We start from the raw sequence: 24593 nt of genomic DNA, 5'->3' as shown, positions 1-24593 counted from the left end.
AGAGTAAAATAAAAATAAATCGTTGCTGTACAGGTACACTATCATATCAGAGTCCAGGGAATGAGAAAACCTTTTTCTTTTTTTTTTTTTTTTTCTTTTTTCCCCAGAAAATGCTGTTATGAATACTCTTAATAAATTCTTCTTAAAACAGTTTCTAAATAACTGAAAAAAAAATCCTCTAAAAGATTTATAAGAAAACTCAACAAGTCTGAATTTGGTTTTTGCGTTAAAAACTATTTTAATGCAATTCTTTCTAATCTTTCTAATTTTAATCCTAGCACTTCAGTACACAAATGCTGTATTTAACAGCTATCTGGTTTAGTGAACTGCAGTAATTCACTCTGATAGGATAAATTATTTAAGTTATTTAGCAAAACGGAAAAGCTACCATGCGCTCTGCTGCAATCAGCAGGCACTGTTCAGAAGAGACTTCTGATGATGGGGAGAAGTCTTGCCATGAAGAAGAAAGATGTTCCAAGAAGCCTGTGACTTGAGTCAGATAACATTTCTCACGCCATTTCTTTACTATGCCCTTGCAACCACCCAAAACAACAGAGCAGCAGGTACAGCGAAGGGAAGCCAGCATATAACAGAACAGTAGCACTTTAGCAGGTAAAGGCATGATTTGAGGCATACAGGCTAAAAAAAAAAAAAGTTTGGGCACATGTTAAGTAAAGTAGCAAGCAATGCAAAGCATCCAGCTTAACATAACTCCCGCTTCCTCCCTTTAATTCAAAGGGAAATTTTGTTTGAGCAACAAAATGCCACATGCTAAGACAACTTAAAAAAGCTTCAGCAAGTGGCTGTATTTGATTGATTATGTGGGGAATTTTGTTTATTTATTTGCACACAAAACGCACCGAGCAGCCCAATTTCTGCTCAGCAGAGCCGCCTCCTACGTCCCACACTATCTGATCCGCACCGGCTCAACATGCTCCTCTCCCCACTCCACGGACAGAGAAAACTCCCTCCACCTCCACAACCTGAGTTTTTCCCTTGCTTCCCTTGGGGCTGGGGGGGTTGGCGGTGGGCATTACAGGAGAGGGCCCCCTGCTAAAGGTTGTACCTTCAGCCCCAACAACTTCTTTTGGCTGCACGCCAAAACGCCACTTGCTTTATCTATTCATCGCGCTGATGTCACCGAACGGCGAAAGGAGCTATCACATGATCGCAGATGACACAATAAATAACAAATATGAAGAGCCAAATATCAATATACAAATACGTATTTTTAAGAAAGGGATGATTCATACTATACTTACAACTTTCAGCCTGATAGTCTGGCACAAACTGCTCGTCATTGTCAGGTACCTGAGCTGAAGAAAGGAAAACAAAAACAAAAAAAACAGACAAACGAAAAACAAAAACAAGGAAAGAATTAAAAGAAGCCATTAAAGCATAAATAAAGACTCTTGTGCTTAAGTTGAAGCACAGCCAAGATTAAAACTAGGATTATTTTTTTTTTTCTCATTGTTGGGTATGAAAGTCAGGCAAGCGCAGCATTTTAATATCAGCTAAACCCTGGGGCAAAGCTGTGCGGTGCAGCGCGAGCCCAGAGCAGCCCCGGCACGGAGCGATGGGGATGGGAGGACACGAAGGCTGGCACTGGCGCTGGCTCTGTCTCGCTCCCTGCACCAGGGTCTGCACCTACCCTGCCACTGGTCAAAGCCAGCAGCGCGTGTTTTCAATACACCTGCACGGAAAGTCTGCATAAACCCAAATCCCAGCGTTTTAACGCTTATGCATCTTTAACCCCAAAATACCACACCTTCAGCTTGCTTAAAAGTGATTCCAGTTTTTCATGGCAGTCAGCCAACACAGTAGGGTTGGTTTGTTTTTTTTTGTTATTGTTTTAAATACTCAAAAATGACCGTTTTAACCAGACCACGAATTCCTGGTTCGATGACAACATTTCAGACATCGAAAGAAAAGATTTACTTAAAGCAAGCATCATTATTAACATCCATTCACCTTGTGTAAGATCATCTTCGCTTTTAGGAAACTTGCATCACAAACCTGAGCTATAAAATACAATCGTTTCACGGTCTGCTGATACATAATTTTGTGTCTGTGGTACCACGGTTCCTTTTCATTGTATATCTAAGACACTAGCCATCTCTCATACTGTGTTGCAAACTGATTTAAACCATTTAAGCTAGAAATACCACTGAACGTCTACTATAGGTGAATACATTCAAATGCAGTACGTGATGCTGAGAAGCGGCATCCTCAGAGAACGACCGGTTCTGGGTACCTCCCGAGAGAGATCCAGCTTCAGATCCATCCCTGAACTTCGGCACCCGCTCCTCAACATACACTAACTAGAATCCTGACGGCAAAGCTGCATAGAATTACCGGTTGGGAAAATATTTCCATTTACACATTTCTTGTCTAAACACAAGCAAATAATTCATATGATCTTAATTAAAAGTTAACATCTGCCGTGATCTGGTTACCCAACAAGACTTGAGAGGTAAATACTGGTTATATAATCATTTATCGAAACAGCGACTATCACACCATTAAATACGTTAAATAATAAAACATTAACTTTAATGCCATTCAGCACGCTTTCTAAGTTTAGGAAGCATACGCTCCCCTTCCTATACGTGCAATTGCTACTAGTTTTAACAGAATTTGTCTGAATTAAAAACACAGATTTAATTATAATTACTCACAATTACTGGGAATGTGCACTACAGGACTCTTCATGGACCAGATCTCCACTCCTCACTCAGGAACTATTTCTAATGACTTAACTAAGAGTTTTTTTCCCCAAGTTCAGAATCAGGCTCATTATATCAAAAAATTATTTGCTCTTAGGTTTAAAATAAATGTTTAAAGTCCTACTGTCTTAATTGCAGCAAACACCCCTTAAGAACAAATGACCTTGGGAAATCTGCAAACACAGATTTGAAAAGAAGTGTGAGTAAGATAAATACATGAAGTGTAATCAGCATTACTCTGAGAAAAAGCATAGCTATTGTTGCTTTGTTGTTCGGGTTTTTTTTAATAACCTATTCTTTTAGAAGAAACCAGTACCTCTGAGGACATGTTAGCTCCTCAAAGTTTGAAGCTGTATAAAACATGTATTTTACCAAACCAAATATTCACAGTATTTTTGATGTATTACGCTTCTCTCTCCTCCAGAGAAACCACAGGACTTTTACCAGAAATGAACTCAGGGACAATATGAGCCCAAATACTAACACTCTGCAATTTCTGACATTTCATGCAATTCACTGCATGTGAATGTTAGGCATTTTCCTTACAAAAATGCCAAATATTTGACTGTCACAGAAAAATCCAATTACAAAATGAAGGTATCCTACTTCAAAATCAATCCCTGAGGATTTCTTACATTTCCAATTGTTTTTGAATGGCTTGTGAGTACATTCAGGGCTAAAGTAATTGTATCAAGTAATTTCTTGCTTACAGAAGACACATCCCACACATTTTTCTTAAGTCAGCTATCATTTTCAAATGCAACAAGGAGACTAGTATGACTTTAATTTTTTATAAGCAAACGTGTATTTTACGTATATATATATTTATACATGTATGTGTTAATTTGTGAATCCACGACATCCGAAAAAGACTAAAAGAAAACAAAAACCCTCCTGTTGAAATCGGGAGGCTACATTTAACGATTGCAGAACTGGGACAGCAATCTTATATAACTTCCCAGAGCATACTCCGTGCACCGGACTGCTTTACCGATGCTTTATTCTGCTTTTATCAGTTTAACATGTCTTACTCCAGGATAAATCTGTTGTAGAGATATATGTACGTATCGGTAAATGAGGTCTTTTATTTTTTCCAGACAAAGAGTAAGAAAAAGTAAAATACATCTGGTTGAACTGTCATGGGAAATCAGTATATTACTTTAGAGATAACCGTCATTACCCCTGATTTGGTCTGGAGTAAGCAAGAAAAATACACTTCACTTCATTCATGGATCCCCAAAATTTATGAAGGCATATTTAATAGAGATCAAGGCGCATCACTTTAACAGTACTCTAGAAATAGGTAGACACCACACTGTCAAAATGTATTTTAAATACAATGTTGACATAGCCTTAAAAGCCTCTGTAGGAAAAGGGAGTACAGCAAGTTAAGAAGTGTTTAGAACTCTGCCAAACAGAAACAAAACAAATAACAACATCCAAAATCTTCAACCCAGGAACATACATTTCCTACTGGAATCTAATTTTAGTAGCATCAGTACGTTAGAAAGGAGCCCACAAGCCTATACAAGGAAATTAAAAGGACCCGCTAACTGTTGAAAATGAGAATTTAAAGTACTCCTTTGTTTAATCTGGTATTATTTTTAAATTAGCAGAACTGAAACTCACACATGATCATACTGCAGAAATGCAAGCAACCATCAGCAGCCCAATACACGGACTTCTTCCACCAGCATCTTGCTGTGAGGGGGCAAATTGTTGGGATACATCATCCCATTACTCAAAGGGAAGAAGAGGGCTTTTGTACCTTGAGTTTGGATAATTACAGGCAGACTTTGTAGCAAATTAAACAGACAGGTAAAGACACTTCAACCTGAATGTCCAAAGGAAAATGTGACTTGCGGTGCTGCAACTGTCTGCACATTTATACACATACGCCATTCATTTCCCCTTTTCTTTTATTCACAAATACTGCAATTCAGCTAGGCTGCCATAAAATCTTCATTGGTCTTCTGTTAACATACTCAACACAAGACACAATGCATAAATCACCAAAACTTTTTTTTTTTTTTTTTACTTTGCCATTCAGAGGAAAATTGAAAAAGATATCTGAAATGATCATCTAACTGAATGAGAGTATTTCCCTGAGCTACTTAATTATGGGGGTTTGAGAAGGCAAGTGTATTCCAAAAGACTAATAAAAGGTTTTGAAGGATATTAAGCACGTGGCTTTTACTGCTAATAGCAGAAGCAGCCACATTAGTTCATTCCACATTCAGAGCCATCAAGTCTCAGACTCCTGAAGCAGACAACATCTGCAGCATAAGCTATCCAGCTCGGTCTAGATTATTACCAAAAGTTTTCTTTTTCTTCTGATTATAGCTACAATGTCTCAAGAGGATTTGGGAAGTGTACAGAAATGTTAATGATGATCTTGAGAATGTTATCAGTTTAGATTTTACAGTTTTACTACCTACCGAGTTAAAAATCAGTTTGCCAAAAGCAAACATTCACAGCACAAAAATACTTAATACTTGTTTGGAGTTTTTACAGCTTTAAAAAGCCTTTGAAAAGCTGAACTGACAGTTCATTTTGCAAAGGGAAAGCAATTTGGGGGGGGGGGGGGGTGGGGAAGGTTTAAAACTAGGGCCTGTTAGCTTGCTTTCATTGCCAGTAAACAAAAATAAAAAGTCCCCATTAACAAGCATCCAGGACAAAAGGAGTTAATATTTAATTAAAACCAGCTCTATCCACTGTAACAATGACCTGGAGCCAAACAAGGCAGAAGATGTATGAGTCATTCTTTCTGCCAGTGAATGAGACAGCTGATCTCCGAAGCAATTCCTCAAGACAAGCAGTCAGAACTGGAGTTCTGCCTCCATTCACAAAAACACAGTCCAGCATGAACCATGTGGCCCCAACCACAAGCTTTTCATGTCACACCCTTCCAGAAAGCTACAGCAAAGTAAACTTGAACTTTAGGCATAAACACACTGATTTCACTGCTTTGTCTCAAGATGCAGCGCAGACCTGCTGAGGAACGTATTTAATAAATGAAAAGTTAAGCGAGCTATAAAGGGCTTAACTTTAACTCTTCCTTCTCCCAGTTACAAACTGCTTCCAAAAGCTCAGCTGCGCTCCAGGGAAAGGTGCTCCTGTTAAAAAAAAAATAAAAAAAAAAAAAAAAAAAAAGAAACTTTCCAGAAAAACAAGAAGCTGCAAACCTCCTCGCTTCACTTCAAACTTTATTTTGGGTAGCGGAACACTTCCTGCGGTGCCGCGTTCTCTGACCTCAAGCTTCACTTTTAGAGCTAAGAGCAATTCCTTTTAAAGTATCAATGATTTATTCAAAGTGGCAAAAGAAATTGGAATTGACAGGGAATTATATATGAGCAGCAGCATTTTGGCTTCAGCTAAAATAAGACTTCAGGCCTCAACAGTAATAAGTCTATTGAGTTTTCTTTGATTTATTGTCACTTCTGAATATCTGAAAGATTGTATAAATTTTAAGTATTCCTGAAAGATCGGGGGGGGGGCATTTTGGTTGTTGGTTGGTTTTTGTTTGGTTTGTTGCTTTTTTTTTTTTCCACAGGAACAACTGTTTCTAACAAAGGAGCATTCAGAAGGCAAAACAGTGACAAATTTCAAGATGGTAAAAAATATTATTTCCCATAAGCACTGGATTTGCTGTCAAAACAACCCCAAACCCTTTTTACATAAAGTGAGATGCTCTGACTAATAAACTTAAATGGAGTTCAAAACTAGCTCCAGATCTCAAAATTCTTCCTTATGTGAATAATCCCTAGGAATATGAAGATGGGTTTGTAGAATCTGCTCTTCATTTGCTGCTATGCTAAAAATGAGAAAAGAGTTAGCTTAAAAGGAACACTCACATTTAACATTTCACTACACCCTTCATAGTTCACAAACCCCACTACACCTTTGAAAATTATTATTTTGAGTAAAAGGCACCTACTTCTCCAGCAAACAAGAAAAACTTTAAAAAGTTTATTACTACACAGACTTTCAGACTTGTAGATTTCTGGTGGTTTTATTTCTTTTAGCTTTCTTTTTAAAAGAGCACCCCTTTCCTCCCCCCATTTTTTCTAATCTACCTTGTCTCTTTTTTATGCACAGATATTTAAGATCAAGAGTTATGAGTATTTGAAAGCCAAATCTGTCAGATCACTAGAATAAAATAAAAAAAAAATTAAAAAAAAGGCTGCTATTCTCTGGATTACAAATTCCAAAATGAAAATCCTTTCACTGCTTTTGAGAGTGTCTGTCCCTCTCGGACAGATTTCATCCATGGATGTATTAAATTATTATTTCTTGCCTATTTTTGCTCCTATAAAAATGCGGATAGTTCTTGAATACGGCTACATAGCATTTGCCTTACACTGGGTAAATTTTACAAGTTTTTAGCAGAAGAAAGTATTCAGCCAGAGTAAGCTGCTACACATCTTCACTGATTTACATGAAGTCACTTTTACTAGACTAATATTTGAAGATCTACTACTTTCATTAAAAACAATCCTTTGAAAACTAGGAACTACTCGTTTTCATACCTCCTCATTTAAGAAATAAACTAGAAGTCAACAGTAGCTTAGACATCATCGCGATGCTGGTGCATCCTTCATGATAGCAGAACAGAGGGCAGAAACTTATTTCCTAAAGTTCATTCCAAATTTGGGTATTATTTGAGAGAAACAACTTACTTTCAGATACCAAGAACTGGCTTTTAAATACTGGTAGCTTGTAGTACCCATCCACTCAGTTTCGCTAAGCTGCAGTAGAGGCATCAACCCGTTACCTTTAGCTATTATTTCAAACCACTTACTGTTCACTTAATCTTTTTGTATTTTTTCAAGTGACCCAAAGCACATTGTATTTTATTTTTCAGTTTATTACCATCTGAGAAGCATATTATCTGTTGCTCTAAGAAGCAGATCTAGTGTATAAAATCATTATTTATCTTTGCTTTGAATGTCTTTTACGTATCTTTAACAAGCTCTAGGAGAAACTAGTACCCGAAAGAGTAATTTTAAAGAAAAATCTGGGGTTTTGTTAATCTACTGTTCCCTCAAAACCAAATGCTTTCACAGTGGAAAGAAGACTTTCACTCACTAAGAATTTGCTCTCTCTTCTTTTTATTCCAGAGTAAGAAGTAACAGCTACCATGATGAGATAACATTAGATTAATATTTGACCCATTTTTTTCAAGTCACTGAACAATTGCTGTCTGCCAAAACCAATCTGATTCCAGATGTACAGAATCAATAAAGTCATTTTATAATATTATCATGACAAAATGTTGCCATCAAGTTATTTAAATATAAAACAAAAGATAATATCTGAATAATATTTGCCTTGGTTTGCAATAGGCAATTTTAACTATTTCCTTTCATGTTTGAAGGTTGAAACAAGTATTAAAGGCTTCCCACTTTCAATTTCTGGCATCAGGAAACAGTTACAATCTATCTTCTGTCCTGCATAACAATTGACATGAGGGAACCTTATTCAGAGTAAGTTTTACATCAAAAGAATTTAGATTCTTTCCTACACATTTAACACTACAGAGTAAGAACCAAAACTTATTTCCATAAAAATCTAGCATGCAGCTAGTGGAATACATTTGTAAGTTTTCTGTAAGCAGTATTCAGCTTGTTAATTATGGAGTAATAAAATATTAAAAAGGTTACTGAACTGGTTACATTTTGGATTAATTCTTTCCTACATGCGAACCCCCCACCATTTCCTATCAGAAAAGAATACATTTCTTTTGTGTTTACTTGTTTACCACCAACTTGTCACAGGTGACACTAACTGTAAAAATCTCCAGGCTAAAATACGTGATGTAGCTGCAGGAAAAACAAACCCCAAAAAAATCCACAAGCATGTTTTGAGTGTCTCAAAATGCAACTCACTTTCTTCTCCTAACTAATAAGTAGATTTTTGACCTGGTTACTCCCCAGTGGGGATCTGAACTCGTGGGAGAAACCTGGTCAGCTGCCACTGCTTTTCTTAAAAAGGGTCAAGATGTTTTAAAATTTCATGGTCATTTCCCTGGCTCCAGAGCATTATGAAAAGAAATATGTAAACATTACTGATGCTGCCAAATTGGCAGACTTCTAGCCTATGAAGGTCCAGAAGAACATAAATGGACACATCTAGCAATGGGTAAACAAGTCTGATTTCAAAATCTGTTTCCTGGCTAAGCTCAATCTTGTAGACATTTGAGCAGAGCTACAATATCCTCAAACACTAGTATATTATACAGACTACCAAAAGTTGTTTTGAGTGGGTTTTTTTTTAATAAAAATTTGGGATCAAGTTTATAGCTCAATATTTGAGTTTCTCATCTTGACTTTTTATTTCAGTTTTAGTTTAGCCTTTAGTAAAGCTGTGCAAAGTTTGTGTTTTATGGAACAGCTAAAACCATGGCATGGCCTGAAACACGCAGTTTTCTTAAAATATTTCTAGAACACTGAAAAATCTGTAATATTTATTTGTAATGTGCCATGGAAAAATATGATTATAACATTCTTTAGCTTTATTTTCCTCTACTATGTGAAAAGGCAACTTTTTTTTTTTTTTCATTTTTAAATACTTACCAGACGATGCTATCTGCTTTTACAAAGGTTCCTCAACCTAGCTGACACAGGACTAGACACCTTTTCCCTCTCAAAACCTATCTAAATTTATTAAGTGAAACAGACTCGGCTAAAGAGAAAAAAAGGCTTTCAAACAACTCATTCCAGTCTAAAATAAGCAGTGCCTCCAGAATAAAAATTGCCATTACAGTAATTTATGCACCTACAGAAATGATTAAATCAGTTTTACATTCCATATTATTTTTCAAACTTACATTATTATCTGCACATGCATTATGAATCTGCCTCTATTTTTCTGACTTACGACGAAAGGAATTTAATCATTTTCAGAAACAAAAACAACTATGCCTGTGAAAAATCAAACTAAAAGTTCTCCTCTCCATCAAAAAACAGTATCTTTTGAGTGGTATTTTAACATACTTCTAGCTTGTTGGAATGAATGAGACGATACAAAATAAAGAGATCCTAAGGCAAATTACCACAGGGAGACAGTTACAGTTGTATCTGATCATTATACTACAAAAAAATTATCTTAGTACAGGACATCCTGTTTTCAATTATTAGGAAAGAACCATATTAATTCATAAAAATACATCCTTTGATGCATTAAAGAGGACTTTTTTGATTATATACAGAATAATCACATGCTAAAAATAATGCTAGGAGAATAAAAATGTCAGCAAAATAAACAACACCCCACAACCTACCTACAGGTTAAGAACTTGACTAACTATATATAAAGCTGTTAAAACAAAATCAGTATGTAGGCAGGTAGTCATCAGCAATATTTCCCTCTCTCTATGAAAACCAGCAGCAAGCAGTCCACCCCAACACTTATCCTTTCCCAAAAAAAGCGTAACATCTATTCTATAAACAACTGTGCATAGTCCAGTACACGATAAAAATTAAACATATGTGAATACTCACATTCATTTAAATCAGGATAAATTTGGAGAGATTATGTTAACTTCCATCAAAATCATGTTTATTTCAGATGCAGAAGTTTACTTCAATATTTCAACCAGAAATATTAAGAACAGACAATGCATAAAAATCTTTATTCTTGAAATAATAAATAGCAAAGAAAAAAAAATCTGAAAATATTGCTGAAGAGAACAAATACACTTCAACAAGCAGAAAGCTATCTTGCATTTTGTTAAAGTTCTCTTAATGCAGCAGCTCATTTTTTATTATTGTTAAATGAATCTCTCAACAGCTACTCTAAATTCAGATTTCTACATTATTGTTCTTAAACGTTTTCTCTTCAGTAGAATGTGCTCTGCAAGATTATTTGAAATACTTAAAAGCACAAGCAGGTGTAAAACAGACCGATGCCAGTTTTCTAATCACCCAGTACACAATCTCACAACTACAATACGCAGACAAAAATAACATGCAAAATATTTAAAGGTTTCAGAAAAAAAAAAAAAAAAAGAAATAGTACTTTTTAAGTATTCCATACACACCTAATGTTCTGTGTTGTGAACAAGGTGGAAAGAAGACACTTGCACTTAAATCTTGAAGCATCCCGTCCCGATGAACCCAGAGAAACTAATTTCTGCCATCAGAAAAGTACTCCACCAGAACACCAAATAATTATATGTGCTGCTCTAAAGGAAACAGCAAGCCCAGTTCTGGCTGTATGTAGTCTCTCGAGGTACAATAATATAAACCTGATCAATTGCAATTAAAATCTGAACACAGGCTTAGAACTTGAAGTCTTGGTGCATTAGTTCTTGCCAAAAGCAGATGTGATTGTGAGCTGGAAGCAATTTCTCCTGGTAATTTGTGATGACACTGGGTAGAGCAGCCCCAGAGTCCCCAAAGACAAACTCATCAGAGGCTCTAATGTATGCATGACACATGAGGTGGCTCTTTTAGAGCTCAATTAATTGGGCTGAACATTAAGACAGCAAGTTCAGGACTTTTTTTTTTTCTTCCCCCTCCAGAGTTGTTTTTCCTCTTTTTACAAGCAGTTTTTTCCCTTACCTTCTGCAAGCCACGTCTCCTGTAATTGGCTCAGATCTTGAAAGAGTTCTGAAAAAGATGAAGACAGGGATAAAAGACTCACACCTTTAATCTCTTCGTAAGATTAAAATATATTTGAAAATATATTTTTCCTGAAGAACAATGTACATGAATTCTATTTTGGCAGGCAAACGAACAGACAAAGTAGGTATTTTCGGGTTGCAGTTAATGATTTTTTCTACACCTATTAATAAAAAAAGAGGTAATTACTGTATTATTTTATCAACTCTTGAAGTAATAACCAGAATCTTAACCAAGCTCTGTAGTATAAAAGGCTCATTCAGCAATGCATAGAAAAGTTAAAAATTATAATCTTTCTTACAGGTGAACTATTTCTCCTTACACAATTTGGGCCTCCTGCAATATCTGCCCCAGATAAAGCTCTCTTCGACTTCAGCAGGAGTTCTGCCCGAACAACGACTGAGTATTTTTATTAGTAGGGTCGTAACTATCATATAAAAAATTCGAAGCAAAGACCTGAGATGCTGCAATAGCTAACAGAAATGGGAAATCTTTTGTACTTCCCCTTATGCTTTACTTTGTATGATAGGAGAATCACCACTATTTCCTCTATGCTGCACTCACTGTACTTCTTTAAAGTGAAACGACTTTCTCCATGGACTAAGTTTTGCAGCAGCTTATCTTTCTTTCTAATTCACTGAAATCTTATAATGGTTGTAAACCAGAGCAGCATTCGGCTTACTTGCAAAGCTCAGAAACTCAGTTATGAAAATTCTGTTTACTAAGTCGGATATTTGAACTGACAAATGGTTTATTTTTAATTTACTGTATTTTGAGAGAGACTTCCTCTTTTATGAATGCTGACAGACAACTATTTACATACACTCAAATGACAGAGGCTATTCATTTATCCTGTGGACCGATACCTCATGTTCATGTTGGGAAATCATTTAACTGAGAATCAGAAAATTGATTTCTTTTCAATCTACCCTAGAATAAACTTTTCCAAACAACTAGGGATTTTGAAAAGTGTATCAGTGTGTCCTCACCCTGGTAAGATTTATATAGGGGTAAGTTGTAAACCCCTATATACCTTCCTATATGCCTTATGTACTTACAGGGGTGTAGGCGTAGCATCTATACTGACCTTGTAACCTAAAGAAGTGTTAACAGCTATCGCCAGACTACAGTTCTGAAGCTGCAATCACGTGAGTAGCTACTGATGGGACTAAGTTACAAATCCTTGGCCCTCCAAAACTTTGTCCACTCTAGAGTTCCTTAACCGAATTTCCCAGGATTTTTAACCCTACCAGTGTCACACAGCAATAGAAATGGGCTACCAGACACCAGGAGCCTGACTACTAGCTCTACAGTAAAGCTAGAGTGAAAACCAACAGTCTGCACACTGGCATTCTTGCTCCTGCAACCCCCAGTGAAGACACACCAGTGAAAAGGATGTTAAGAGATGGGAGGAATGAGGAAAGCCCTCAATCTCAAGAAGCTTGAAGGTGAAAAAGCCGTGACTTGTGTCAGATGCTGCAAAGGCATGGCCTCAGTGCATGACATCCGTGTGCCACACCTGCAGCAGCACCTAAAACGCAACAGGGGAAGTCAAGGAAAGAATATCAACTTTATGAGTTTATTGCCTTTGCCGGTTTGTTCTGCAGTAGTAAATGCAATTTTCTTGTCTTGTTTATTCAGATTGATCTAGATATATTTATCTCCAAAATAAATAAATAAAGAGCTCTCAAAAAGCTTCTCTGCATTAGTAAGTGGGTGGGGGGAGTTGGGGGGGAAGAACAAGCCCTCACCTTCTGAATCATGAGCCAGGTCTCTGTTAATGAATTTTCTTTTCCTGACATTTGTCGGTCTCTCATTACAGTTTCTCCCACGCGGATTCTATAAACAGGAAAGATCAGTTACTTTAGAAATCTGAGGGTTTTGGATTTATTTTTTTTTCCATTTAATCAAGAATACTCAAAGCTGGCATGAATTCTTCATTTTCAAATAGGGAAATGATCGTTTTGCAGCCTCCAATTTCTAGCAAAAGATAGTGCTGAGCACCTACCTAACATCCTCCAAAAGATTCCTGTGACTAAATGCAACACATTTCTATCTGTCTATGTAGACATCTATTTGTACAGATACATATATAATGTGTTCAAGCTGCAACACAATACCAACCATGTATTTTTAGCATCTAAAGTACATAAACCTACACAATAACACATAAATCCCCTCTGCATGAGCTACAGAGGAGAACCCAGATATGAGATTATAATAGACTTCTTTGTTTCCCTGCGTTGCTTATAATATTGTTTGCAAAGTCCTGAAAGAAAAAAAAAAGGGAAAAAAAAATATGTTAACGTTTGCCTCAACTTCATTCTTCTGAGCATTGCAGGCAAATGGAGCCAGAAACTTTGAATGCAGCTGCTGCTGCTCTTGACTCTCTCATCCGCTAATCATGTGCATGATTTTTTAATCATCCCAAAACTGTCTTTAAAAGAACGCGATGCTTTATTGAAATAACTAAGAAGACAGGCTCATCTTGCAGGCAAGGCTCCCAGATGAAGAGTCGCCCCTACAGCGGCAACAAAGCAGATACTCTGTCTGCAAAACTCCCCCACAGAAATAAGTCGGAGTCAAGTTTATAAACACCAACTTTGAACCGATCACTCACATTGGTGACCATGTAAGGCACTTGCTGGTCATAAAATCCATCCATTCTGCAGCTCTTCCGCAAGTCTTAGCTCAGTGTTTTATTTACTGGGCATTTGATCTGGAGATTTCCTCGGGATCTGGACTCCAATCAGCCTAGAGGGGAATACAAGATGGCTTTTAGATTTTAAAAAAAAAAAAAAAAAAAAAAAAAAAAGAGAAAAAACATGAATGAACTGCTTGAATTTGCATAGCTAATTAACCTCAAAGAGTCCCATTCATAAAAAACAACCCTCCCTTCTCTGCCTTCACCTGGGTTACACGCTTCTGCCAGGAAAACACGGAGCGAAAGCACTTCGGAGGCGGCAGCAGAAAGCCGGGCGAGGGGCCGGCTTTTATTTACGCTCCCCGCCGTACCCCCCGGGCGATCCGCGCAAGTGGCAGCGGCCCCGACCCTCCGCAAACGTGTGCTCAACTCGTAATGGCGAACGGCGGGGCTCGCCGCGCACCTCACGGCGGCGGCCACAGCCACGCACACACACACACACACCCCCCACACACACACCACGCACACCCACACACACACCGAGCCGCCTTCTTCCCCGTCCCCCCCCGGGGTCCCCCCCCCCAGGCTCGCTGCTGCAGCCCACCACCGCGCAATCCCGCGGGGCGGCGGACAAAGTTGCGGGAAAGGACCCACCTGAAGGCCACGCGCGGCGGTCGGCTGCACAACAACAACAACAAAAAAAAAAAAATTCCCTCCAAATTTAATAAAAACATTAATTATTCCCCGGCACTTCCCCCTTGGAAGCGGCGAGCGCCACTGACAGAGCTCAATCCCGTGGTTTTTCCTCTCCTCCTCCTCCAGGGGCCCCCGAGCCGCGCCGGCGGATCCCCGCCGCCCATTGGCTCCCACCGCCCCCCGCCGGATCGCCGGATCGCCGCCCGCCCGCCCCGCACCCGGCCCCGGGCCCGCCGCCCCCCGGCCACGGCCCCGCCGCCAGGGCGGGGGGCGAGTCTCCGCTCTCCCCTCCGATCCTCTGCCGGGGGTGGGGGGGGGGGGGTTGGGCTGGGGCGGGGGGGAGGTGTGGGGGTGTATCGGAAATCGCAACTCGGATGCTTGGCGGTGCCGCCACACCGGATCCCGGGATCCTGCTGCGGGCACATCGTGTCCCGTACACCCCCACCCCCCCGCCCCCGGGTGGCAAGGCAACCCCTTCCCGTCACGTAATTTAATTTTTAAAATAAATAAATAAATACGTAAATAAATAAATAAATAAATAAATCAAAAGTTTAGCCCTCCTGACTCCGAAAAGTGAAGAAAACGCCCCCCACCCCATACGCTCCCACCTCCCTCCCCGCAGACGCCCCCACACTCTGCCGGCAGAACAGTCCCCTAAAACTTCGCGATAGCCCAGAGGCGAGCGGGGCGAGGGGCTCACCCCGCGCCGGCGGAGGCTGTGCTCCGCTCCCGCAAGATCGCCTTAGCATCCCAGGGTTCTCGGTTAGTTGTTAGGGGTTTTTTTCTGGTTTTTTTTTTTCTTTTTTCTTTTTTTTTTTAGCTGAATCATAGAAAGCAATTGTTATTTCTACTAGGATGACATAATTTCTAGGTTTTGTGGACAGATTTTGGCAGCATCCAGGCACCGGATCTAGGGTGTTTTGTTGTTTTTTTTTTTTTGGTGCAGCGGTGCCAGGACATATTAAAGCTCAGGATTTCTGAGGACTTCTCAAAGAAAGTGAGCTTTCTTTTCTCCGTGTAGAGTGGCTGCTGGAGGGTCATGTCCAAAAACTCTTGCTTTTTCTTGAACTGCCAAAATGCACGAAAGCAGATTGTGTGGTTTCATAGAGCAGCTATATTTGACCTCTCTTTGAGCACTGAAATCCAGGTATGGCAAGAATCAGGTAGTAAATTTAGGTATTCATGACAGACTTTTGCTGCGAGATAGCAGATATTCAGATTTTTACGCTCTGATGTAGTTCAGCAATTAGCAGGCAGGGCCCCAAGCTAGAAAGACCAACTTTGCCCTCAGCCCTTTCTGAGGGCTTTCTTTATAGCCAAGGGCGTAAAAGCAACTAAAGAAACCTGCTTTTGCATAAATTGCCTGCAGTGGTGGCATTAACAACATTCAGGTTACTTCTTCTACACTACTTTGTTTTGAAGATTACAGTTGTTTCGCTACACTCTATTCTGGAGCATATTACTTTCTTCCACAACCTTTCTTTTTTTTTTTTTTTTTTTCCCTTTCTCCTCCTGTTCGTACTCACTTGCCATCTGTTCTGTCCAGCCAAGGAAGAGGGAAGCACCACGCTCCCACCTCTTCTGTCCTTCCCATAGGCCCTTGTCATGGAAAATGTCCACTACCAGCAGCTTGTTTTCTGTGCTCGTCCTGCTTTTGTTTCCACACGCGCACCTCAGCACACCTGGAATTACAAGAAAGTACTTAATAATATTATAAATGTTGTATAAACCTATAATCATTTTATTGTGTTCTTGGCCAAGTCTCCAAGTTGCTGCTCCTCTAAGCCAATCTGTGATATAATTGGGGAATAAAACTCTACCAAATACTCCAGATATAAATGAAAATTCCTGGATAATGATTCCATCGTTTCGTATTTATACCCATACCCAGACTAGAGCAGCTGCCGGGCCAGGAGTGATGGACGTGTGTGAAGGCTGTGGCTACACATCTGTCCCCAGCAAGCACATAGTCACTTTAACCTATAGACCACACAGCTGATGCAGCTACACCATCTCCGGTTGTCCATCCCACCCTGCTGAGTGAATGGCTGAGCCACCCACCCATCAACCAGCCCCCGAAGCACTAGGCTTTACCACGTACTCTTCTAAACCAAAATCGGTGATGGACTGTCTTATCTCTAAACAGCGCACTAAAAATTGTTGGTGTGTCAGTCGGACAAGCTAATGACACCAACCCCAGCTGAAGTTTCCAAGGGACCTCAGGCCCATCAGGTATTAGGTACCACCTGTGGCATTTGCACCGCTGGATCCCGCCTTGCGCTTCCCTACACCAGGGCTGGCACCTCACAGGCTGCCGGCACCGCACCATGGCCACCTTCTAGTGCGCACACCCCCATGGCCACAGGTTTGGCACCCCAGTTTACAGAGCCGGAGGTGGTTGGCACTCTGCAACAGCCGAGCCCTCTGTGCTTCCGCTTGGGCTGTAACTCCAAGAGAGGCCGTGCATTAAAGGTGTCCTGGCAGGAGACACGCTGTATTGCTTGCTGTTACTCCTCACCCCATCCGCCTCTTCCTTCCCTCCTCCCTGAGCTGGTCCTTTCACACCCGCTGGGGAGGAAAGGAAGAGTAAAGCTATTTTGAAGCCCTCTTTATCCTCCTCCCTGTTCATCCACTGTGCTGAGTGGTACTCACGGAAACTTCATTAACTATTAAGAGGTAGATGCTTACAGGAAAAAGAAAAAACAAAACAACCCACATAACTACTGGCAGAAACGCAGCCTTGTGCCATCACCCGTCATACCTGTCTTACATGTAAACTGATGCGGCCACGGTAATTATTTTGTAGTTTTTCATGTTTATCCAACATTCGTGCAACTTTGTTTTGGTTTTGGACTTTTTTTTTTTAAATGAAGTTTTTAACTACTATTTTCAGAAAAAAGTATTCTTAAATATTTTTTTAAAAAAGTAAACATTTTAGAAAAGTAAAAAGTAACATAAAAATCACTTTTTTTTAAAATTGAAAAGACTAAACAGTTTTTACCAAATTGAAAATATTTTTTTTAAATGTGCTGAATTTATTTTACTAGAAAAAAAATGCCTTAAAAATTCAGCTTTTCTAGTGGTACTGATTTAGAAGCAAGATATTTGTTTTCTTTTAGAAACATATATTCAGTTACAGTATAAAGCTTCACTATATATTGAAAATTAGATATTATTTCCATTTTATAATGGCAATATATACTTCACACACTTATCTGAAAGAGGACAATGAGATACATATTTCTTACTCAATTTGACACACTATGGAGCTACAAATAATTGCTGTAACATAAAAAATAGAAGTAAATCCAGACAGACTGAGCAAAGACAAGATTTGATAAACTGGTTTCTCCTGGAAAATGTGAGAAGAATTTAACCACATTTTCAAATAAAGAAATAAACCATCATAATCCAGTATGATAAAATCTCAATTCAATATGAAAAAAAAAATAATGAACTGACTTGATAACAAGACAGAGAATTACACTCAAAAATGCTTTATGCTGAAAAAATAAACCTTTTGGACATCTTCATAAAATTACGCTTACACCAAAGAAAATCCTGCAGAAAAAGGATAGTCACAATTGAAATATAATAGCCAAGTATATGTCAAACCAATATTAAGTTAAAAAAATCCCACTTGTTTTTCTGAAATAGTTTAGTCTAACAATTCCTTCCAGGCATTTGCCCAGTAAATGTGATGTACTTATGGGCCTGATATACAAGAAAAAGGATGCTGTCAATGCTGTCAATCCAAACAACTGTTAAGCAGCAACTTTTAAAACATAGTCTACAGCAGACTCAATAAAATAACAACTAAGCGTGGGACTGACTGCAGCAAAACTATGAAAACCTAATGAGATTTCTGTCTGGTAAATTAACCCTTGACCACGTTTTAACCTCCTGATGCTGACTCTTTCAGCAGGTTAACAGTGCTTATTTTATTGTGATGCTACTGGCATACAACAAAGTAGTATGTAATAGCAAAATTAAAAAGAAAAAAAAAAGATAAACTAATAGGGCAGATACTTGCCCAACAGCATGGCTTTTTTGTAAAGTCTTTGCTTCAAATGCAGCATTCAGGACCAAACAAATTAGAAAAAAGGAAAGTGACAGTAGGAAGAAAACATATGATGATTATATCCATATGCTAAACTATCAGATGTGAAATTCAAAGTACATGCAAACAAGTATCTTCAAAGAAAGAAAGAAAGAAAACAAAGAAGTAATCCCAGTTTGACGGTTTTTAGCATATGAATTAATAACACATTGCATACATCACTGTAATTTAGAACTAGCATTGCACAAACCTAAAGGCCTCTGTAAGTAACTACATTTAAATGCCCATTTACCTCATAATGCAGTGCAAGGCAATTTTCAGTAAACATTTATGTACTAGAAAATCATGCTTGCCAGGAAAACTAAAATTAAGATATTCCACAAACAGTGCAAGAAACCAAAAGCCCAAACAAATCTTTTATTGCAGAAAGATGAAAAGTAAATTTAGTTTAATAATATTTTCAGCCTTCGTCAATAACTAAGACTTCAAACTTAGGGCTGACTATAAAAGCTTTAGCAAGGAGAAGGCCTGGCAGCTCTCAGACCACTGGCCTGTTTGTTGGAGCAAAGTAACCTCAGTATTTTTCTGGCTCTGCTAGCAGTCTGCTGGGCAACCCCTGTTATCTCACTGGGGGTGTTGTTCCTATGCAGTGCGACAAAGATACTTTCTTCACTTGAGAAGTACTGTTGAAAATTATAGAAAGTCTATTGCTATTGATTGCGGAGATCCTGACTGCACCTAGCTCCTTGGATTGTCCTAATCTAGCTCCCTCGGAATTGGTGAAGGGCAAAAATTGTGCTACAGGTACATAGTAACTTCAATAACAGTTGCTAGAAAACAGGAGTGGATCATGTAAACCTGTGAATTGATGCGCAGGAAAGAACACTGAGCTCTGCGTGCCATCTCAACCAAAGCAGTACGCAGTCCTTTATCACAAACTACCAGAGAACAAGTTAAATGGCAGCTTGATTGATTCATATAAATCATCACGATCCCATCTCAACAATGCTCATTTCCTGATCAATTGAGCAAATCAAAATAAAATTAAAAATAAATAAATAAGAAAAAAGAGGTACTAGCCCAGGACCTAATATAGCAATATATGAGTCACTGGAAGAACAAACCAAGTAAAAACATTTAAATGTAAAGTGTAATAAGTTCCTGCAGGGTCAGCAAAGTTCCCAGCTTGCTCTCCTTGCAATTACACTCGTGAAATGGCCAGCCATGATTAAGTGGTAATGAAGTAGCCTAGAAGTCATTTGGATATCAGGCCAGTCAAAGAATTTGTGCACAACCCCTAATCTCACAGATGGCTTTCATTTGCATGTCCTCCCTTATGAATACCAAGAGAGAATCATGCAAACACTTCAGAATCCTTCACATACTTTATGTGAGTTTTCTGCCCCACTGTAGTTCATAAGGGTTGTAGAAAACCTCAGATCTCCTGATGCAGTTATAGTCTAAGACAAACATGAAGGAAGAAAAAGGAAGACAAATGCTTAAAGATTGTGTTTACTAAGCTTACTGGAAAATCTGTGGTTCAGAAGTTGTTCGGTACACATTAAATGGCTTTGGTCGTGATTTAAGCCCTCCTTACAGCCTGAAACCCAGAAGACACAAAGATGATACAAAGTGCCCTTTCAGAATTACAGACTCTCGCTCAAGATCACTATTGGACATGCTCAGAGCCTGAACATGGATATTAACATAGCAGCAAGAGGTCTGTAAGAAAAAGCAATGGCATTTATTAAACGAGTGGCTCTAGTGACAAAAACACAGAGAAGCTTTTGGACCCAAAGAAGGGCCTTAAGTTTATCTGCTCTTTTTTGGTAACTGCATCAACTAGTCTAGTAAAAAAAAAAAATTATCTCTCTCTACAAATGTTTCTTTATGAATTTTAGCAGTTACAGCAATGATCAAAACTATTAGTATTAGCAGGCAATGGCTACATTGATACTACATCATATCATTGGCATTATCATACCTGCATTGTTAGTATGTTAACTATCTGTGACTCTCTCCTCTTTATATGCTAGTTTTCCCATCTGGACCTACATATACACATGTGAAATCATAAACACCTATAACCGTTAAGGCCTAACCATCCGTTTTCGCATGCCTACCGTCCTTAAACCCAGATGTCTGAATACAACATCTGAGTATTTCAAGAGAAACAATACTGGAGACAAAGAAAAAGGACAAAATCTAAGCCCAGCACCAAGCACATGAAATAACAAGACACTGAAAAGCAGATATAGATTACTTATAGAAAGAAAAAATTAAAAGACAGCAAATAGTATTTCTTAATGCTTTTCTAAATAGTAAAAGACCTGTCTTAATAGCAGAAACAAATAATGAAGACCTAGGCAAGCCATGACACTAGTTGAGGAGCATACTTGTTGTAAATGCTGTTTCAGGGACAAACCCTGCCCCAATCTCCAGTTAATTAGGAAGCTGCTTTGCTGGCAAGAGGGTGAGAGGTAGGTGTTGCCATTTGTGTTCAGGTGAGGAATTAATCTTTTGTGTCCATTGGCAGTAGGGAGCATGTATGTGTTATGGGGTGGCTAATGCAGGGGAAAAGGACTACGTTAACTTCTGTGAGGATAAGCAGATCATTTACGTTTTGTTCTCAATTTTGCCATATATAATATGTCCTGTAATTTTCAGTTGCTGAGAATGCCAGCCTTGCAGCACAGCTCTGTTGTGCCTGTGAAGGTGCTGAATAAAGGTGCCAGTCTCTGCCCAAGAGAGCACAGGTCTTCATTCATCAACCAGAAATGAAGATGCAGCCTCCCTCCTTCCCCTAAAACTGGCATCCTCAAGAGGCAGAGGTAATCAAATAGGCAGTAGCAAGTTATGGTTTCCACTACATGGCGTCTGCAGGCAGGGGGGCCAAAAGTTCAGAGATAAGAAAATTGCAGATAGGCGCTGATTGGGAAAAGCTACTTTCTTGAAAGCAAAGTTTAGACTGAGGACTAAACAACTATTTTAGCCCTGTGGGTAAATTCCTCATTGGAAAGAAAATCCAAGTGGGAAGAAATCACCTAAAAACAGAGCCTAAAATTGCATGTGTGGATGGGAGTAGGATGCACAGGAACTACAGGCAAGAGTCCCCCAAAATGAGTTGTGCAAGTCTTCACAGAAATAATAAATGTCACGGAGCCTATACCAACACAATAACATTTGAACTCTTAGAATTATGAAATAACAGGCACAGAACATTTAGAAGCAGGAAGCAATCTTTTCATTCAGTGAATTTAATGTGCTTAAAAACTTTCATTTGCACCTCCCAAAATCTGTTAGCAAGATAGGAAAGCATAATTACCCCTGTTTTTCTAAAAAGGAAAATTAGGCTCTTGTGAGTATACCGAGGATCAATAAGAGGGACAAATGCTGCATGCTGGGAGGTTTTCAGTCATATTCAAGGACTTCATTGCTTCCCTGACCTAGCTATATTGGGTCACCAAACTCAGCTCTGATTTTAGAGGCTTCTTCCACATAGAGTGCACAAGGTTACCATCATTCGCAACTTTGCAATTCATTAGTTTTCAGTATTTGAAAAAAAGGGGAGAAGGGAAGAACATGCAATCTTTGACTGTTAGGAATTTCATTTTTAAAGTATCATGTTTTAATAAGGCATTCTTTTCTTTAAATTACTGGTTTGCATTGGATTTTATTTTGCCCTAAGGATTTTTTTTTGTCTGTTTTGAAGAATAAATTATATTTTTTAAATCTCCTGCATTCAAAAAACAAACCAAAAAAATGGAACTGGAAAGCAGGAGGAAATGAAGCCCCATTACATGCAACAAGGGCCAAACAGGGCAAATATGGTCTAACTCCACCTGCCACTGCTGCTGTTACAGTTACAGGTTCACCAGAGGGAAGTAAACAAGATGAGATGACTGCAGCTTAGAGGAAGCTGCCCAGAAAAGGAGCATCTTCCTCTCTGAAATATCTTGCTATGGATCCACACAGCTTCAGGCTTTGCAGGTCTGTGCAACCACAGAAGAATTCACCGGTGACTTTCCATTATTGTATATTAAAAAGAAAATTGTTCTGCAACTAAAATAGTACATCTTCTGAGAACCGTTTGCTGCCTTCATAAGCAAACAGCGTGTGTACTGTCCACGAAGAGTGAGAAGGAACTGACATTTCATGGTCTTACGTTTCTCTCTAACACATTGCAGGCTGGAAAAATTAGTCTACTGTAAATGTGAAAAGCCTTTTTTTACAGAAGGAGTTCCTCATAAGCCATTCTGCTGCATCTATTTCCTTGTGCGTATGATTCTACCTATTTATTTTTATAATTCAAAAAAAAAGTATAACTGAGTAGTAGAGCAGATATTTTGAAGCCGAAGTCTGTACAATCTCCTGTTTTGTTTTAATGGAGGAGGGGGTAGTGATTTTAACAAATTTTCCACTGATCTTATTTACCTTTTACTGTAGCTTTTTATTTGGTCTCTGTATTTCTTAGGTTGGCATAGTGTTAAATTGTGTGGTACCTGCTCTACATACAAGTTTGAGAATACCATAGACCAACACTTACAAGCAACTGAAGTTTTTTTTATGAGGGGTTTTCAGAGCGTCTGCAGGAAAAAATGTATTATTGTGAAAAAGATCCGCAGAAGCAGCTGCTCTTAAAATGTCATGCACAGACACAGCAAGGGTTGCACAAAGCTTCCACTACTTTTGAAAAAGAGTGTTAAAATAAAATAATAATAATAAGGAAAAAAAATCAGTTCAACAAATGCCAGTCAGTCTGAATGGAAATTTTCAGTTTGGCAGAATTTCAGAAATGGAATGGCAGAACAGAGGCAGAAGGATTTGACATTTATTTGCTTGTGTTTCGAAATCACATCTTGGTTGAGAAAGAGGGAAGGAGAAGAAATAAACATCTCTAAGAAAAACAGCAATATAAAAGGTACAGTTTATGTTTGATAGGGCTCAGATTATGTAATTACATTATGCCATTCACATCATGATCCATTTTATTTCTTAACTTAAGATTTAAAATACAGTAATCATATTTAGCTTTTGAACCTAATAGGCTTCACTGGCATTCATTTTTTCAATTTTGGTTTGGGTTCATCTTTATTTATTGTAATTTTAGTTTCAAGTGCTAAGTTTAGCTCTCTTTCAATGTTAATTGCTATATTTATTTTTCTTTTTAATTTTAGAGGCCTGCAGTACAGTTTGAACTGGAGATTAATTAAATTCCTGGTAAATCACATTCTAACAGGAAATGTTGGAATCCCATTGTGAACAGGGCCAGACTATATTTAAAAAAAAAAAAAAAAAAAGTCTTCTCATTCAGTCAGAATCCAGTGCAAATAAGAACAGGAGCTCAGAATGACATAAAAGTCCTCAGATTGTAGATTCGCCGCAGGAAAACCATAAGAATGTAAGACTTATATCTAAGGTTACAATCTCTGAAATCTGGTACTTTATTCAGGATGTTCCTGTTACAAACTCTGTTGACTCTTTCTATTATCATCACTATGCTTTCAATGATGCCCTAAGGAAGAAAGCTGGCTTCTATTCACATCTTAGGAAGGAAAGCTCAAATTTATGAAGCGCAGTCCCCTGAGTCATTGTGATTTATTTTTTTTTTCCCCCCTCTGCACAGGGAAGATACAAAGGAAAACATACCTGAATTATGGAACTTTCTTGTTTGCTTTCTCTTAATGTTGATTTCTTTTATCAACTTCAATTACTAAATTACATTTTATAAATATAATTCATGGCAAAAATATGTACCAAGTGTTTGAGGGCTAGCACCGAGTACAAGTCAAAGAAAAACCTTCTAAGGAGAACTTTCAATCTTCTAAGCTGATACAATGATT

The 24593-nt window shown here is 38.5% G+C and overlaps 1 protein-coding gene across 4 annotated transcripts in view; it reads right to left on the bottom strand.

Moving 5' to 3' along the window:
• Positions 1 to 14849, bottom strand: part of ETV1 (ETS variant transcription factor 1) — a 68264-nt gene extending 53415 nt beyond the window's left edge. Inside the window, exons 1-5 of one of the 4 annotated variants that reach the window (XM_054192404.1) lie at positions 14649 to 14848; positions 13971 to 14104; positions 13102 to 13189; positions 11291 to 11338; positions 1263 to 1316 (exon numbers count right to left, since the gene is read on the bottom strand). In XM_054192404.1, coding sequence (XP_054048379.1) covers positions 1263 to 1316; positions 11291 to 11338; positions 13102 to 13189; positions 13971 to 14015 — 235 coding nt within the window. In that variant the 5' untranslated portion in view covers positions 14016 to 14104; positions 14649 to 14848. Of the gene's footprint in view, positions 1 to 1262; positions 1317 to 10767; positions 11339 to 13101; positions 13190 to 13970; positions 14105 to 14260; positions 14424 to 14648 lie in introns of those variants that run through there. The other 3 variants (XM_054192405.1, XM_054192406.1, XM_054192408.1) reach the window with 3 other exon arrangements.
• Positions 14850 to 24593: the final 9744 nt, after the last annotated feature.

The sequence above is a fragment of the Rissa tridactyla genome, chromosome 2 (assembly GCF_028500815.1).
Source record: "Rissa tridactyla isolate bRisTri1 chromosome 2, bRisTri1.patW.cur.20221130, whole genome shotgun sequence".
NCBI lineage: Eukaryota > Metazoa > Chordata > Aves > Charadriiformes > Laridae > Rissa > Rissa tridactyla.
This window is presented reverse-complemented; position numbering and strand designations above follow the sequence as displayed.